The sequence below is a fragment of the Marmota marmota genome, unplaced genomic scaffold, assembly GCF_001458135.2.
Source record: "Marmota marmota marmota unplaced genomic scaffold, marMar, whole genome shotgun sequence".
Taxonomy (NCBI): domain Eukaryota; kingdom Metazoa; phylum Chordata; class Mammalia; order Rodentia; family Sciuridae; genus Marmota; species Marmota marmota.
This window is the reverse complement of record NW_026000079.1, coordinates 2,205,637-2,223,447: the sequence shown is the minus strand read 5'-3', so window position 1 is coordinate 2,223,447 and position 17,811 is coordinate 2,205,637. Positions and strand designations below refer to the sequence as shown.

The 17,811-nt window shown below is 37.7% G+C and overlaps 1 protein-coding gene across 15 annotated transcripts in view; it reads right to left on the bottom strand.

The window, feature by feature from the left end:
* Gon4l (gon-4 like) overlaps window positions 1-17,811 on the bottom strand; it is an 84,142-nt gene that overhangs the window by 48,174 nt on the left and 18,157 nt on the right. For 12 of the 15 annotated variants that reach the window (XM_048814714.1, XM_048814711.1, XM_048814710.1 and 9 more), the window contains 8 exons: window positions 14,111-14,304; window positions 13,344-13,418; window positions 12,928-12,978; window positions 10,475-10,525; window positions 9,509-9,604; window positions 7,642-7,761; window positions 6,965-7,135; window positions 5,359-5,551 (listed from right to left, as the gene is read on the bottom strand). In XM_048814714.1, coding sequence (XP_048670671.1) covers window positions 5,359-5,551; window positions 6,965-7,135; window positions 7,642-7,761; window positions 9,509-9,604; window positions 10,475-10,525; window positions 12,928-12,978; window positions 13,344-13,418; window positions 14,111-14,304 — 951 coding nt within the window. The remainder of the gene's footprint in view (window positions 1-5,358; window positions 5,552-6,964; window positions 7,136-7,641; window positions 7,762-9,508; window positions 9,605-10,474; window positions 10,526-12,927; window positions 12,979-13,343; window positions 13,419-14,110; window positions 14,305-17,811) is intronic. The other 3 variants (XM_048814716.1, XM_048814722.1, XM_048814717.1) reach the window with 2 other exon arrangements.

The following is a 17,811-nucleotide window of genomic DNA, read 5'->3' as shown; positions in this document are numbered from 1 at the left end:
AACTGAACCCAGGGATGCTTTACCACTAAACTATATCCTCAGCCCTTTTTTATTTTGATACAGGGTCTTGCTAAGTTACTGAGCTGGCCTGGAATTTGTGATCCTATTGCTTCAGCCTCCCAAGAAGCTGGAATTACAGGTGTGCACCACCATGCCAGGCCTATCTCCATTACTCTTTTTTTATTGTTCTTTTTTTTTTTCCAGTTGTCAACGGACTTTTATTTTATTTATTTATATATGGTGCTGAGAATCAAACCCAGTGCTTCGCATATGCTAGACAAGTGCTCTACCACTGAGCTACAACCACAGTCCTGTCCATTTCTTTTTGCATAGATTTGGAAGCTTGGTGTAAAAGAACCTCAGAGAGGGCTGTTAGAAAAAATAAATTCAAAAAATGAACTTCAAGGGCTGGGGTTGTGGCTCAGTGATAGAGCATTTGCCTCACACACATGAGGCCCTGGGTTCGATCCTCAGCACCATATAAAAATAAGTAAATAAAGGTATTATGTCCATCTACAATAAAAATATTTTTTAAAAAAATGAACTTTAATATGTAGAACCAAAAACAAAATATCATAAAAATTTTTAAGTCTGTATAGGGAGGGAAAAACTGCATAGTTCTCATCAGATTCTCAAAGGAGAATTCCTTTGAAAGGAATAAATACTAAAAAATTCAGAAGCTTAGTATTATGGTTTGGATGTGAAGTATCCCCCGGAGGCTCATATGTGAAACAATGCGAGAAGGTTCAGAGGAGATAGGATTGAGTTGTAAGAGTATTAAACCAATCAGTGAATCCTGACAGGGATTAACAGAGTGGTAATTAAAGGCTGGTAGGGTGTGCCTAGAGGAGGTGGGAATTGGGGGTGTGGCTCTGGGGTATATATTTTATTTCTGGGAGTGGAGTCTCTCTCTTCCCCTCCTGGTTCACCATGTGAGCTGCCTCCCTCTGCCACACTCTTCCACCATGATGTTCTGCCTCACCTCAAGCCCCAAGGAATGGAGCCAGCCTTCTATGGACTAAGACCTCTGAAACTATGAGCTTTTAAATAAACTTTTCCTTCCCTAAATTGTTCTGATTGGGTCCTTTTAGTCTAAAACATTTAGACTTCTATCAGAAAGACTAAAGGGCTGGATGCAGTAGCGCTGGCCTGTAATCCCAGCAGCTCAGGAGGCTGACACAGAAGAATCATGAGTTCAAACCCAGCCTCAGCAACAGTGAGGCACTAAGCAACTCAGTGAGACTCTGTCTCTAAATAAAATACAAAATAGGGCTGGGGACATGGCTCAGTGGTCAAGTACCCTTGAGCTCAATCCCTGATAACAAAAAAAAAGAAAGAAAGACTAGTAGGAGTGTTGAAGATGTATCTAAGTGGTAGAGAACTTGCCTAGCATGTACAAAGTCCTGAGTTCAATCCCCAGTACCACAAAAACAAAAAGAAAAAAAGGCTAGCGGGATAACAAATAAGTCACTGATTATTGAAGAACTGATTCTCCAGTTTATTTGATCAATTTCAAACTTCGTATTTTCCTTTGTATACAATTTTATGCATTTTGTAACCTATTAGTGTCCCTGGAATAGAGGAAAAATAGAAAAAAAGAAAACAGCTAAGATTCAAAACAATCTGTTTCTTGTCATCTATCTTTTCTAACTGAATGAGAAAAGTCCTAAATTTAAATTTAGGACTAGAATTCTATTCTTCCTCTTCCCATATTAATGTAGAAAACTAAAACTAACCAACTACGTATCTGAAAACTCTTATAGATGCATCTCAAACTATTATCAGGGGTCCCTCTGGGGAAAGACAGTGTCATCCTGGGGAAGAGCGTTAGCACTTTTTTTAATATTTGATTTCTTTAAAACAAGCTTATATTACTCGTATACTTTTACTAGAAAAAAAAAAGAACTCTGGGAAGGATATATCCAACAGAATCCACTATGCGTATTTATCTGCCACCTCTCTATCCTTCCTTCCTACCATGGTTTTCAAAAATATTTCAAAGGTCCAGTTCAATTACCTACCTCTTTTATGTAGCTATAGTTTGTGGGGAGCCACACTGAGTTACCACACCTTCCAGTCCTCATGCACCACAGGGATCTGAAAGATCACTGTAGTCTGGTGTGGTAGTGCCATGACTCCAGACTCGGTCTTTTCCCCTGCTGGATAGCAAGGCCAGTTTCACGAGTAGGCATACCCCTGGGGTTGAGCTACACTCACCTATTCTTTTGTAATCCTACCCCTTTGCTCTGTTTGGGATAGAATGTTCCATGAAAACTCCCTTTTTGTGTCCCTTTCTCTTGCTCTGCCTTTGGGTGTGCCTTCCTAGATGTCAGTCAATCTGCTGACAGCAGACATCACCAAGCTAGGCTCAACCCCCTGAAACCTGACCCCTTGCCTCATGGCTTCCCCTCAGTAAAAGGGTTCAGCATGTGCTCTCAATCTCTGTCTTTCTGTGGACCCCTAAGGTCAGAGGAGCAGTCACAGGACCCAAAGAAAAAGGTATCTGTCTCTTGTATGATTACTTCCTACAGCCCAGTTCATCTGGGGTGACCCTGAGTGTTTTAGTCATGGAATTGGACAATAGTTGATCATCCTAAACATGAATTATCTTCCCCTCTTCTAAAACCTTATAACAAGCCCGGTACAATGGCCCGCACTGGTAGTTCCAACTATCAGAGAGGCTGAGGCAGGAGGATCACATGAGCCCAGGAGGTTAAAGCCAGCCTGGGTGACATAGCAAAACCTCATCTCTTTAAACAAAACAAACAAAAAAATTAAATTAAATGTATTTAAACAAACAAAAAAATTAAATTAAAATAAATGTATCATGAACTAACAACAGACCAGATGTCCTTTCTTTTTTTTTTTTAATAATTTTTTTTTTTAAGTTGTAGATGGTCCCAATACCTTTACCTTTATTTTATTTTTTTAACATGGTGCTAAGGATTGAACCCAGTGCTTCACACATGCTAGGCAAGTACTCTACCGTTGAGCTACAACCTCAGCCCCAGATGTCCTTTCATTTTCAATATATGAGCCTTTATCCCTGAAGGATCCAAGTACAATGCCTATATAAGAAAAGTATTTATTAAATTTTGCCAAATGATATGCAATATGATTTTTAAAAAAAATTTTTTTTAGTTGCTTGAGACAATACAATGATCTTGACATATCATACATTTGATTCAATGGGGTATGAATTCTCATTTTTTCATGTGTACAGATTGCAGGATCACATTGGTACAATATGATTAATAGTATCAGAAGGTACATTCAAGTGCTGGGGTTATACCTCAGTAATACAGTGCTTGCCTAGCATGTATGAGGCACTAGGTTGGATCCTCAGTACCATATAAAATAAATAAATAAATAAATAAATAAATAAATAAATAAATAAATAAAATTAAGGTATTGTGTCCATCTATAAGTAAAAAATGAAAAAAAAAAAAAAGAAGAAGAAGAAGAAGAAGAAGGTATGTTCAAACACTTAAGAGGATAATTGAATAAGTCACTTGCCCTGACATTCCTGGCCTCACCTATCTACCCATTTACAGTCTATTTCCATCCAAACTTTTATTTCATCAATATTCCTTCCCCACTTCTGGTAACACTCTTCTTTTGGGTAACAGCATACTCCAACCACATTGCTCTATGAGGTTCTGTCAACCAAGGACTCCATGCCAAAACAGTCTCCCTATGGGTACCACACACCACCAACAGACCGGGCATGTGATCAAACCAAGCCATTCTGAGTTGTTCCCCAGATTTTTCAAATTGGCGTTTATAGTGCTGACAAAGTAAAAAGTAGTCATTGCGGGGGGGAAAAAAAATTGAGAACTGAACTATGTGATAAAAAGAAATACAGAGGGGGCTGGGATGGTGGCTCAGCGGTAGAGCGCTCGCTAGCATGGGCGGGACCCGGGTTCGATCCTCAGCATCACATAAAAAAATAAAGGCATTGTGTTGTGTCCATCTACACCTAACAATAAATATTTAAAAAAAAAAAGAAAAGAAAGAAAGAAATACAGAGGGAAGGAGAATCCTAACAGTTCCACTGTGGGTTTTCCTGTCTTTCCCAAAGCTTGGTCTTATTTAATCTCAACAAGATAGAGGTAGAATTCTTTTACTTGCATTATAAAGACCCTTAACTAACACAATGTTCTTGTAGTGAGCCAGTGAATCCTCATGAAATAATATAGAAAATTATGTGTGTGTTTATGTTTCAGAAGAGGATCCATAATATTCAAAAGATTGCTAAAAAGGAAACCAATAGACTAGAAAAAAGGGATCCAAGAGAGGGAGAAGGAGAGAGAAAGGAAAGGGAAGTGCATCAATTTAAAAAGATGACCTTAAAAAGATGCCCCCCAAAAAATTCTTAACCAAGACAGAGAGAGAGAGAGAGAGACAGAGACAAACAGAAAAAGAGAAAGAGAGAAATTACTGATTTAAAGTAAATAACTTACATAAAAATTAAACGAACTCAAAACACACCTATGATATGACAATATGTATATATACTTGGATTTGGTTCTGTTTTGGTACTGACCCCAGAGGAGGTATACCACTGAGCTACATCCCCAGACCTCTTTGAGACAGGGTTTTGCCAAATTACCCAGGATAGCCTCAAATTTGCAATGCTCCTGCCTCAGCCTCCCAGGAAGGCTAGGAATAGAGGTGTGTGTCACCTGTGGGTTTTTTACCACAATTCCTGGCTCATTAACTTCCTTACCAGGGCACAGAAACTCTAATCTTCCCCTGCCTTTAGCTGGCCACAGGAAATTTTCTGACCTATCCTATTTGACAGTAGACCATGAGACCCTCCTTGGAGGAATGAATGCTCTACAGAGAGGCCAATCTGAACCATCTCTAGGTTGACAGCATTAGAACTGAATGTGATTAGAGGACATCCAACTGGTATCCACTGCACAGAATTGCTCACTTACTGGTAAAGAGAAATCCCCACACTTCCATACCTTTTGAGGTCCCAGAAGTCCTCTGTGTGATTGTAGTGTGAAAATAAGGGGGAAAGTCTTCTTATTTTTTTCTTTCAACACAATCCCATTCTTTTTTTTTTTTTTTTCAGTATTGGGGATATCTAGGAGTGCTCCACCACTGAGCTATATTACTAGCCCCTTTTTGTTTTGAGAAAGGGTCTCACTAAATTGCTTAGGGCCTTACTAAGTTGCTGAGGGCAACCTCAAACTTGTCATCCTCCTGCCTCAGCCTCCCAAACTGCTGTGATTATAGTTGTATGTTACCATGCCTGGCTACAATCCCATTCTTTAAGCTTTTGATTAACAAAAATTTTACAACATAGATAGTGGACAGAAATAGATAGTAAATGCAAACATCACTTACCTTCATTCCCCACATCATCATTCATGAGTCCCCCCAACCACATCTTCCAGTCCTCATCATCAGCTGTATTGGGATCATACATATCTGGGGTGATATCTGGAGCTCGGAGCTCTGCCTCTAGTTGCCCCAGGGGAACATCTTTCAGGGGCATCTTAGAACGGGTTCGGAATGCAATGAGACTATCATCCATGGGCTAACCAGTGGAGAAAGAAAAAAGCCACTAAGCAAATATGTTTTCAAATTCTTTCAACTTCATCCATTCCTCATCCTGGCTAAAACCACAAGAACTCTTCCCTAAACAATTTGGGTTTTTTTGCTGTTTATCTGAAAATATTAAGAAAAACGATGTTTTTAACAAACATTTCAAGAACATCTATTGAGATATGTATTTATACACCATAAAATTCATCCTTTTAAAGGGTATAATTGAGTGGATTCAATATATCACAGAATTATACAACCATCACCACTAATTCCAGAATGTTTTCATCATCCCAAAAAGAAATTTCATACCAAAAGTGCTAGGGAGGGATACTGACCAAATTATAATGTTATATTGTATATTATGTGCATGTGTAACAAAAATCCCATCAGTATGTATTAACTATAATGAACCAATAAAAAATGTGGAGAAAAAAAAGAAGTCCTAAACCCATTAACAGTCACCCTTTTTTTCGCTCTTCCTCCCAGCCCCTATTAACCATTGATCTTCTTTCTATCTATATGGATTTTCTTCTACTATACATTTCACAAAAATGGACTCATACAATGTGTGGCCTGTCTCTGGCTGCTTTCACTTGGCATAACATGTTCAAAGTTCATCCTTGTACCATGTATCAGTACTCTACCACTGAGCCACAACCCCAGCCCTGTAATTTTTTTAAATTATTGGATCCTGACTTGAGTAACTACTGTGGTAATATAATAAGAGAATTAATTTTTAGAAAACACACGAAAAGTTTTTAGGGGTGAAAAAACATCATGGGGGCGGCTGGGGTTGTGGCTCAGTGGTAGAGCACTTGCCTGGCATGTATGAGGCACTGGGTTCAATTGTCAGCACCATATACAAATAAATAAATTAAATAAAGGTTCATTGATAATATATTTTTAAAAAATCATGGCGGCAACACAGCTCCAAAACAATTTTTTAAATGTATATATATAGAGAGAGACAGAAAAAACAATTGTGATAAAACAATTGTGATTCTCAAGAATCTAGGTGAAGGTTGTTTCTATGATGCACATTTCGTAATGCTGTCACAAAGTTTATTCCTTCCTTACAAACTGCAACTCAGGGGCTGAGGTTGTGGCTCAGTGGTAGAGAGCTTGCCTAACATGCTTGAGACGCTAGGTTCAATCCCAGGCACCCCATACAAATAAATAAAATAAAGTTATTGTGTCCTTCTACAACTAAAAAAAAAATTTTTACAAAAGAAAAAAACTGCAACTCAGGCAAGACAGAACAAAACAAAAAGAATATCAAAGATTAACAATTTCATGACTCTTACATATAAGAATTTAATCTCTTTCTCTTCTCCTCTAGACATGAGCAACAACTAAATTACCACATTTCACTTTGTCAGTGATTTGGAGTTAAGACATTTACCTGAAAAGAATCCATGCAGACAGGACTGGAAGCCAGCTCCTCATCTACAGCATGCAACTTCTCCATGAAAGTACTATCCCTGGTCTGTTTTGGTTTGGGAGGGGGCGGGGGCCCCATAGGCACTACCTCAGCACTGATGTGCCTGACGGCTGGTGTGGTGACTTTCTCAGCCTGATTAAAAAGAGGCACCACGTTAAGGAAGGAAGGAAAGAACAAAGAAATGAAGGAAAGGAGAAAAAGAGAGGGAACTAAGAAACAGGAGAAAGAAGCAGGTCTTCCATACCCTATTGACCCTTTTCTTCTTATCTAGACAGAGGTACATGAGAATATGCATTGTCAAGCATATAGATCTAACTAGGTTTTATTCTATTTCCAGTGAAGTCAACACAATGCTACTTAGGTTAGCAAAACATAGGAAATCTAATAAAATGGCTTTAAGGACAATATCAAATAGACAGGAGAAAAGAAACTCTGCTAGTACATTTTTTTTGCCCCTTAAGAGAACTCTGAAAAGCTCTTTCCCTAATACTAAGTTCTAGTCTTGACTGTTCCTTGAGCTAAGGGACGTGGAAAAATGGTAACAGCACAGAATCCCCAAAAATAAATCATCTACTTAATTGGTTAATTAATCTGCTTATACAGTTACATCTAAGTCTCTTTATTTGATGCTGATTTACCTCTGATAATATGCCACTCTCCTCATCAGTTTCAGTCATCTCAGAAGACTGCCTCAGTTTGCATTTCTTTGCCCCACGTGGAGATGAAGCAGTGCTTTCAACATCACTTTCCAATAAGCTCTACAAGACAAATTCAGTCCACTTTTATATACATATGCCTCTGTCTCAATCTACCGAGTTTGACATCTCAACAGAATAAATAAAAGAAGGAGAAAATAAAAATTGTTTTTGAGAAAATAAAGTTTAAATAGCTTAATATCCTAAAGTGGTGAGGAGGCCATGGATCAGATCACTATCCTCATTTGTATTATAAACTCTATAAAAGTATAAGGCAGGGTCTGGGACAGTAGTTCAGTGGCAGAACACTTGCCTAGCATATGTGAGGCACTGGGTTCGATCCTTAGAACTACATAAAAATAAACAAATAAGGGTTGGTATTTTTTTTTTTTTTAAAGAGAGAGGAGAGAGAGAGAGAATTTTTTTAAATATTTATTTCTTAGTTTTCGGCGGATACAACATCTTTGTTTGTATGTGGTGCTGAGGATCGAACCCGGGCCACACGCATGTCAGGCGAGCACGCTACTGCTTGAGCCACATCCCCAGCCCCAAGGGTTGGTATTGTAGCTCAGTGGAAGAGCACCTGCCTCGCAAGTGTGAGGCCCTGGGTTCAGTCCCCAGCACCACATAAACAAATAAAAATAAAGATATTGTGAGCTGGGGCTGTAGCTCAGCAGCAGAGCGCTTTCTAGCATGCGTGAGGCACTGGGTTTGATTCTCAGCACGACATAAAAATAAAATAAAGGCATTCTGCCAATCTATAATCACAAAAAATTAAATAAAAATAAAAATAAAAAAATAAAGATATTGTGTCCATTTAAAACTAAAAAAAAAAAATTTTAAATAAAAATAAAAAAATAAAGGCATGCTGTCTATTTACAACTACCAAAAAAAAAATTTTTTTTTAAATATAAGGCAGCAGTTTAAAATTCTTTTACAAACAAGTCAAAGAACAAATTAACAAGCCTTAAAAATGAACAAAGTATGCTACAAACAACAGCATACATGATTTTCAAAAGCATAATATTGAACAAAAATAACAAAGCCAGAAACAAAGGAACACATACACTACGGGTCCCAGTTACATAAAATTCATAAATAATAAAAATAGAACTATAGAGAGATGCACACTTAGGTGATATAACTACAAAGAAAGACAAGCAAGTAATTTCCAAATAATGATTATTTTTAGGGGGAGGGAGGTGACAGGGGTTGGGAAGGACATACTGGGGTAGTCCTGGCATTGTTAAAATTCTCAACTTTCTTTACATTTTATTCTATATACATTTATGTGTGGGGCTGGGGATGTGGCTCAAGCGGTAGCGCGCTCGCCTGGCATGCGTGCGGCCCAGGTTCGATCCTCAGCACCACATGCAAACAAAGATGTTGTGTCCGCCAATAACTAAAAAATAAATATTAAAAAAATTCTAGCTCCCTCTCTCACTCTCTCTTTAAAAAAAAAAATACATTTATGTGTTATGTGTTACGTTTCATAATATGTGCTAAAAAATGGAGGGAGTATGAAGAGCAGAAAAATACCTCACAGCAAAAAACTCATTAGAAAAAAATAACAATGGGCTGGGGATGTGGCTCAAGTGGTAGCGCGCTGGCCTGGCATGCGTGTGGCCCGGGTTCAATCCTCAGTACCACGTACAAACAAAGATGTTGTGTCCGCCGATAACTAAAAAATAAATATTAAAAAAAAAAAATAAAAAAATAACAATTTTTCAATCCTCTTTATAGATGAGGTAACCATACTAAGAAAGCAAAGCATACCATGTCATATTAAGCAAAACTTTTTCTCACTAACCTCTTCAGCAGTCTCATCTTCCTCTTCTTCATCTGGCTGGTACTCTTCATCAGAGGAATCATCTTCTTCAAGGTGGATATCCACAAACTGTGGAGGCTACATTAGTACAATTAGAAAGAAATGGAGGGCTGGAATTGTAGCTCAGTGGTATAGTGCTTGCCTAGCACATGTGAGACACTGGGTTCAATCCTCAATAGCACATAAAAATAAATAAATAAAATAAAGGTATTGTGTCTATCTATAAGTAAAAATATTAGAAAGAAAGAAGGACAAGCTGCCTGGGCACAGTGGCACACGCCTGTAATCCCGGCAATCGCGAGTTCAAAGCTAGCTTCAGCAACTCAGTGAGACCCTGTCTCTAAATAAAATACAAAATAGGACTGGGGATGTGGCTCAGTGGTCAAGTGCCCCTGACTTCAATCCCTGGTATCAAAAAAAAAGAAAGAAAGAAAAATGGAGTAGGACTCAAGGGTGGAGTATGTGCTTAACATGCACAAGGTCCTGGATTCAATCCCCAACAGCACAAAAAATGAACTAATAATAAACACAAATTATAAGTATTTGGAAAAGAAGGGGAAGAAGGCTGGGGTTGTTGCTCGGTGGTGGAGCTCTCGCCTAGCACATGCAAGGCCCTGGGTTCGATCCTCAGCACCACATAAAAATAAATAAATAAAATAAAGGTATTGTGTCCAAAATAAATATTAAAAAAAAAAAGAAGGTGAAGAAAGCAGTGCCGGAAAAACAAATTCTAAGAATATAATGTGCAGCTACAGCAAACAACACAAAGCAGGGGTTAAATGACTCCATGAGATGCAAACCCTACAGCAGTGGAAAGGGAGAAATCAAAGTCAAAATTTAAAGAAAAAAAAATAATAGGTTTAAAAACAAATAGAAGAGAAATAATGAGGCTTCAAAACTGAAGTCTTTCTGGAAAACAAGAATGACAAAGACCTCTCCCAAGTTTACCTTAATTTCATTGGCCTTCTTAATTGGTGAAATATTCCATGTTGGAATTACCTACCAAAAAGAATATAAATAATTAATTGAAATGGATTAACTTTCTTTTTTACTTTCTCTTTACCATTACAAAGAGCCATCTACCTAACAAGTAGCTACAGTGATCTAGAGGTGCTGATTATTCTCGGTATCTTCTCAAATGTCTGTGAAAGTTTAACTGGAGAAAAAGAGGGAAGAATCTATTTGTCATTTGCATTTATGCTGTAATCCTAGTAAGATTCACTTTTATCTATAAATGGAGAAAAAAAAATGTATGTCTTGCAGCTCAGGCTCATATGGGGCAAACGATAGGAAAACTATTTAACTACAACACTATACAAAAACTTAAGATATTATAGTTACAGCAGCCATTTGACATCAGTATTTCTTTTAATCAATTACATAAATCTGCCACCAGTATGCCTCTAAAAATCCAACCATAAATAGCTCTTACAGAAAGATTTAAGTGTGAAGTATCATATTATCCACTCTTATTTTCAAACAGTATAAGAAAAAACAATAATTATAAACATAAAGCAAATATGATAAAATGTTAATCTTGGAATCTAAATTGTAATACTCTTTCAACTTTTTGTTTGACATGCTTCACACAGAGTTGGAGGAAAGGCTTTTTTGTTCTTTTAGGTTGGTTGTTTTTTATTTTGTGGTGCTGGGAATTAAACCCAGGGATTTTCTACCACTAAGCCAAATCCCTAGTCCTTTTTATTTTTTATTTTGAGAAGGGTCTGGATAAATTGCTGAGGCTAGCCTTGGGGACTTGTCTTCCTCCTGCAACAGCTTCCCAAGTTGCCAGGATTACAGGCAGGCACCACCATATCCAGCTCTATCTATCCATCTATTTATTTATTTATTTATTTATTTATTTATTTATTTAATCTCTTTATTTATTAATTTAATTTTCTTTTTCTTCTTTTTTTTAAATTGTCAATGAACCTTTATTTATTTATTTATATGGGTGCTGAGAACTGGAACCCAGTGCCTCACACATGCTAGGCAAGTGCTCTACCACTGTGCCACAACCCCAGCCCTTATTTTTATATTTTAAATTTTGAGACAGGATCTAAGTTGCCAAGGCTAGCCTCACATTTTCACTACTCCTGCCTCAGCCTCCTGAGTAACTGGGATTATAGGCATTTACTACTGACTGTTACTGAATTTTTTAAAAACTCTTATATACTGCAGATAAGATGCCACTGAGAATATATAATTTCTTGCCATTCAATTGTGACCCAAACAAAATCATCTTATGAACAAAGACAATCAACTACTAGGTTCTGTCTCTAAAGAACCTTAGGTCTTCACATTTCCTCAGTCCTACCATATTCTGACAACTTATGTAGTTCTGCATTACTCGGACCAGTACAGGGTCAGCGGTATGACTATGATTCAGGGCCAGTTCCCTTCCCACGTCATTTTCTTAACCTATTGCCAAACCCATCCAGAAAGCCAGCCAGCATTTAAAAGTGTGTTGGAGTCCGTCTATTAAGCATTAAGACCTGGACTCTTCACCTTTGCTCTCCCACATAAATTAATCTTACGGCCTCAAATCTGTACACTATATTCACGGTCAAAAACATAATCCAAAGTTTGATGTGGATCTCATTGGCTGTTTTTGTTTTTCTAATCAAACACAAAATCATTGTTAATTATACTCTATATGTCATGTAGATTTCACAGAACTTCTGTCTCATCATCGCAACCATATGTTCACTGGTGATTATTTTCTGAAGAATGATGAAATTTCAATTTATACAACAAGGATTATTTAACTAGACAAAAAGTGTGGTATGTCTGCCCCTCCTGCTCAAAAAAAAGTCAACATAGCCTTGGGTTGTATTAAGAAAAACATGGTCTCTAGAACACTGAGGAGATATCTAACTAATGTAGACTGTTAAACCACGTTTGGTTTAGTAGATTCCATTTGGGGCATACTTTTTTTTGGTACTAGGGATTGAACTCAGGGGCATGTTACCATTAAGCTAAATCCCCAGCTCTTTTTACTTTTTATTTTGAGACAGGGTTTCACTGAGTTGTTGAGTGTCTCACTAAGTTGATGAGGCTGGCCTCAACCCTATGCTTAATTTCCTGAGTTGCTGGGATTATAAATGTGCCCTACCACACCTGGACTACAAATAAATCTTTTAAAGGAGCAAACCCAGACCATAATTTTTCCATATTTCTTCCCTATGAATAACCTAGAATTAGATCCTATTTACCAAGCTAAATAAATAACAACAAAATAGGGCTGGGGATGTGGCTCAAGCGATAGCACGCTCGCCTGGCATGCGTGCGGCCTGGGTTCGATCCCCATCACCACATACAAACAAAGATGTTGTGTCCGCCAAAAACTGAAAAATAAATATTAAAAAAAATAATAATAAAATAAAACACAGAACACTTACCACTCCTTTCTCCACCACTTCCTTCAGTTTAGAGCGAGTCATTTTAGGCTCCTAAGGAAAGAGAAACAGGATCAAAAATCAGGGCTTTTGTGTTTGGGTGTTTTTGTTTTGCAGTAGTACAAACTAAACCCAGCAGCACTCTATCACTGAGCTATATCCCCAGCCCTTTTTATTTTTGAGACAGGGTCTTGATAGGTTTCCCAGGATGGCCTCAAATGTGGAATCCTCCTGCCTCAACCTCCCCAGAAACTGGGATTATAGGTGTGCACCACCACCCTGGCCATAAACAGGTTTTGAGATACTAACTTTGCCCCAAGCTATTAAAAGGTTTATAAACTCCCAAGTGACTTCCTACACTTGGCCAGTTTACAGGTAATTCTTCCATGACATTAAAAGACTGATCATCAACTACTTACAAACATTGGCATGTCTTCTGTTTCACTGATGGCTGCTTTCATCATAGCTACCACATGTTCATTTGTGATTACTTCCTGGAGAAAGATGAAATTTCACTTTATGTTCACATAAAGATGTTGTCATCTAGAAAATACTCATCTGTATGTAACTCTGTTAAACCTACATGGAGGATTAATGAAAGCCAGTCTCCAGCTTCAGACTGGGATAAAGCAAGTTGACTCACCACAAAGAAGGCAGAAAAAGTTTTAGATAGAAGCACAGAGTGTGAAACAATGTAGTAGCAAATAAATCAATCATATTAGCTGCTACTAGGAACAGCAATAAAAATTGATTCTAAAGTAACCATATGCTACAGGAAACAGCAAAATCTTTATGAATAGCTGAGTTTGCAACATATCTAAAATACTGTTGATAAGTGTGCTAAGTACGATCAAATGCTAAATGGGTTTCTTTTCAGATGTATCACCCCACATAAGTAAATCCACTATGAACATTCTTATCTTCAAATCTGCTAAACACATTAAGCAAACCAGTGGAAGGAAGCAAAGACAGTTATCTTCACAATTAAGTTCTTCTTTAATATGTGTTCAGATTTCAAATTTGTGCTAAGTGCAGAGAAAGTTATCTTGAGATATAAAATGCTTTGTCACAGGTAACCCACAAAACTGGTAATTAATCTACCAAGAGTCAAGAATTTGCTGAGTCTGTTTATTTGCTTTCCATAAAAGTTTCCACTGCAATGACAGAGCGGCCCAGTCTTACTCACATGAAGAATGTTTCGCACATTGACTGCTGTCAGGTTGTGCTGCTTGGCACCATCCTCTAAGGTACGATCAAGCATGTCATCCAATTTCAGGTCACAGGCCAAGGTCCCTTGTTCTTGACCCTTTCCTTCTCGTTTCCTCTTGGTACCCTTCTTCTTTTTTCTCCTTTTCTCACTTTCTTCATTGTCTTGTTCTTCTGTTAATAAACCAACTTTATCACCATAATCTCCAAAATAGCTGCTCTTAGAACTAAGCCCAAAAAGGCAATAGTAAAAGAAAATCAAGCTAATGGTACTGTAGTAGCAATAATAACTAACATTCACTGAATATTTATGTCAGACACTTTTTTTTTTTTTTTTTTTGGTACCAGGGATTAAACCCAGAGTGCTTAATCATTGAGAGACATCCCCAGCCCACCCACCATTTTGGGGGGTGGGATACCGGGGATTGAACTCAGGGACACTTGACCACTGAGTCACATCTCCAACCCTATTTTGTATTTTATTTTATTTTGCAATTGTACATGGACAGAATGCCTTTATTTCATTTGTTAATTTTTGTGTGGTGCTAAGGATTGAACCCAGTACCTTCTCACACATGTTAGGCAAGCACTTTGCTACTGAGCTACAGCCCTAGCCCCCTATTTTGTATTTTATTTAGAGACAGGGTCTCACTGAGTTGCTTAGTGCCTTGCTTTTGCTGAGGCTGGCTTTGAACTCGTGATCCTCCTACCTCAACCTCCAGAGCCACTGGGATTACAGGCATGCGCCACCTCACCCAGCTGTCAAATACTCTTGTACATACTTTATAGATCTTAATTCATTTACTCCTATGAGGTATTAATTCACTTGCCCTATCTGGTAGAGACTATTATTTTGCTACCATAAAGATGAAGAAACTGAAGCAGAGAGGTTAAGAAACTTTCCTAAGAATAGTAAATGGCAAAGTCATATGTTGAATCCAAGCATTATGGTTACAGAATCTACAACTGAAATTATTACTCTATACTATCCAGATAATACATCAAAGCTCCCGGGTTTGTGCCCTAATCCTACAACCTAAATGGGTTACCTTGATAATAGGATTTCAACTTTTTTTTTTTTTTAATACTGGATATGTACCCTTTAGGGAGATCATGCAGATTAAATAATATTTAATAATCAAAGTACTTTATAATCAATAAAATATCATACAAATATAATTTATTATTACTATTATACTATAAACGGAAAACAAGAAGGGCTGGGGATGTGGCTCAAGCTGTAGCACACTCGCCTGGCATGCACGGGGCACTGGGTTGGATCCTCAACACCACATAAAAATAAAATAAAGATGTATACATTAAAAAAAAAAAAAGGAAAACAAGAAACAAACCAATAAAAAATCTACAGGAAGGAAGGAGAAAGAGAAGGAAAAAAAGAGAGAGAGGAAAGGAAGGTGAAAGAGAAGAAAGGAAAGAAGGATGGAAGAAAGGAAGGAGAGAGTTGAGTATCTTTATTCTTCAGGGAAAGGTCCACATATATAACCAAAGGAAGAACTCTAAAATTCTAGTACACCTTGGAATAAATAATATAGATTAACATAAAACACCAATCAAACCAATATAACTTTTTAATAATATTTTTAAGCAATGGGGAAGAAAAAAAACCAAGTAAATAAAGAGTGGAAATTATCCTAATATTGATTTTAAGGGGGAAATTTCAAAAAGTACCCCCAAAGTAATAAAACTCTTTACTAGTGATCATTTAAGGAAGCAGCATAGGGCGAATTGCATGGCATAACACGTAGTAAAACTTCCTACAAACCTTGGTATACACTACTTTCGCCAAAGTCTCTGTTCTCACCTCATTACTCCTTTTCTCCATAAATTCCAAAGCTTCTCTCTCTTCACCACTCAGATCTCCTCTCTGTCCCCGCTTCTCTCTTACATCTTTTCTCATATAGACCAACCTAGCTGGTTCTTGGTTTCTGCCATCCACCTTTCCCTCATTTCACCAGCAATGTAACAATGATCTGGTAGTTGCAGAGTAAGAAAAGGACTTCTGGCCAGGGAGGAAGTTTTGATTCAGCTTTACACTCATATCCTATCCTGTTGTTAAGTCACACGGTTAACAGTAAAACTGATCCAAAAAATAAAAATTTGAGGGGCTGAGGTTGTGGCTCAGCAGTAAAGTGCTCACCTAGCACATTCAGGGACCTGGATTTGATCCTCAGCACCATATAAAAATAAATAAAATAAAGGTATTGTGTCCAACTGCAACTAAAAAAATGAATATTTTAAAATAATTTTTGAGGGGGCTGGGGATGTGGCTCAAGCGGTAGAGCGCTCGTCTGGCATGCGTGCGGCCCGGGTTCGATCCTCAGCACCACATACCAACAAAGATGTTGTGTCTGCCGATAACTAAAAAATAAATATTAAAAAAAATAAAATAAAATAAAATAATTTTTGAAAAAATATATAAATTAAAACTATGAAATGATGCTGTAAACAATAAAATTTGATGTTAACTAAAAATGACTCAGAGGAATCAAATCTTCTTTATAAAAATTAGATATACAAAATTCATAGGAATGAAGGCCAAAAAGGGAACGTTTTAGAAGCAGCTAAAATTCATAAAACTTTGTATAAATAACTGATAAAGAATCAAAATGAGCCGGGTGGGGTAGCGCATGCCTGTAATTTCCAGTGCTTGGGAGAATGAGGCAGGAGGATCATAATTCAAAGGTAGCCTCAAAAGCAAAAACAAGGCTCAAAGCAATTTAGTGAGACCCTGTCTCTAAATAAAATACAAAATAGTGCTGGAAGATGTGGCTCAGTGGTCAAGTGCCCTTGAATTCAATCACCAGTAACACCCCCCTCCCCCCCAAAAAAGAATCAAACTGTCCTTTAAAACACTGTTTTCAAACTATTTATTGCAAAGAACCAGTTTTGCTTTGTACGAATTCAGTACAGACTTACATTTTTACAAAATAAAAATGTAGCCATTGTTAAAATATTTAACATTTTTTCTAAATTTTATTCTTAGTTGCCCTTAGTTTTTTGAGGTTGCTTTTTTTCTTGGGGGGATGGGTACTGTTGGGAGGCCATCAGCCACGAATGAATTAGCATGCAAAGACCACTGAAAGCCATACAGAGCCTTACACTGGGGGCTTGGTACATTATAACTTCCCCCAGTCTTAAGAACCCTACCTTATCACTGAAACTATGTCACAACTCCCAAATCACCCTAACAACCAAATATCAAGACCTTCACAAAACTTGATGAGGCTATTAAAAGGGAGCCCCAACTGAGCTGGGGTTTGGCTCAGTGGTAAAGCGCTTGCCTAGCACGTTACGTGTAAGGTACTGGGTTCGATCCTCAGCACCACATTAAAAAAATAAATAATAAGGTAAAGGTATTGTATCCATTTACAACTAAAAATATATATTAAAAAAAAAAAAAAAGAAGCCCCAATTAAGGGAGCAGGAAACTGAGGCAAAAACAGGGTGACTCAATTTCCTTAAAAACTCCTACCCTATGAGTACGACACCATCCATTCTCAGAGGTGGTACATGCAAGCTCCTAGATTGTCAGTCAAAAGTCAGAAGGTGGACTTGGGCGGAACTCCAGAAGCTTTCCTGGAATTCCCAATAAAAATTAGGGAGCAGGAAGGGCTCACACTCCCTCTTTCCCTCTGAGAAGAACCACACTGTCCCTAGAGA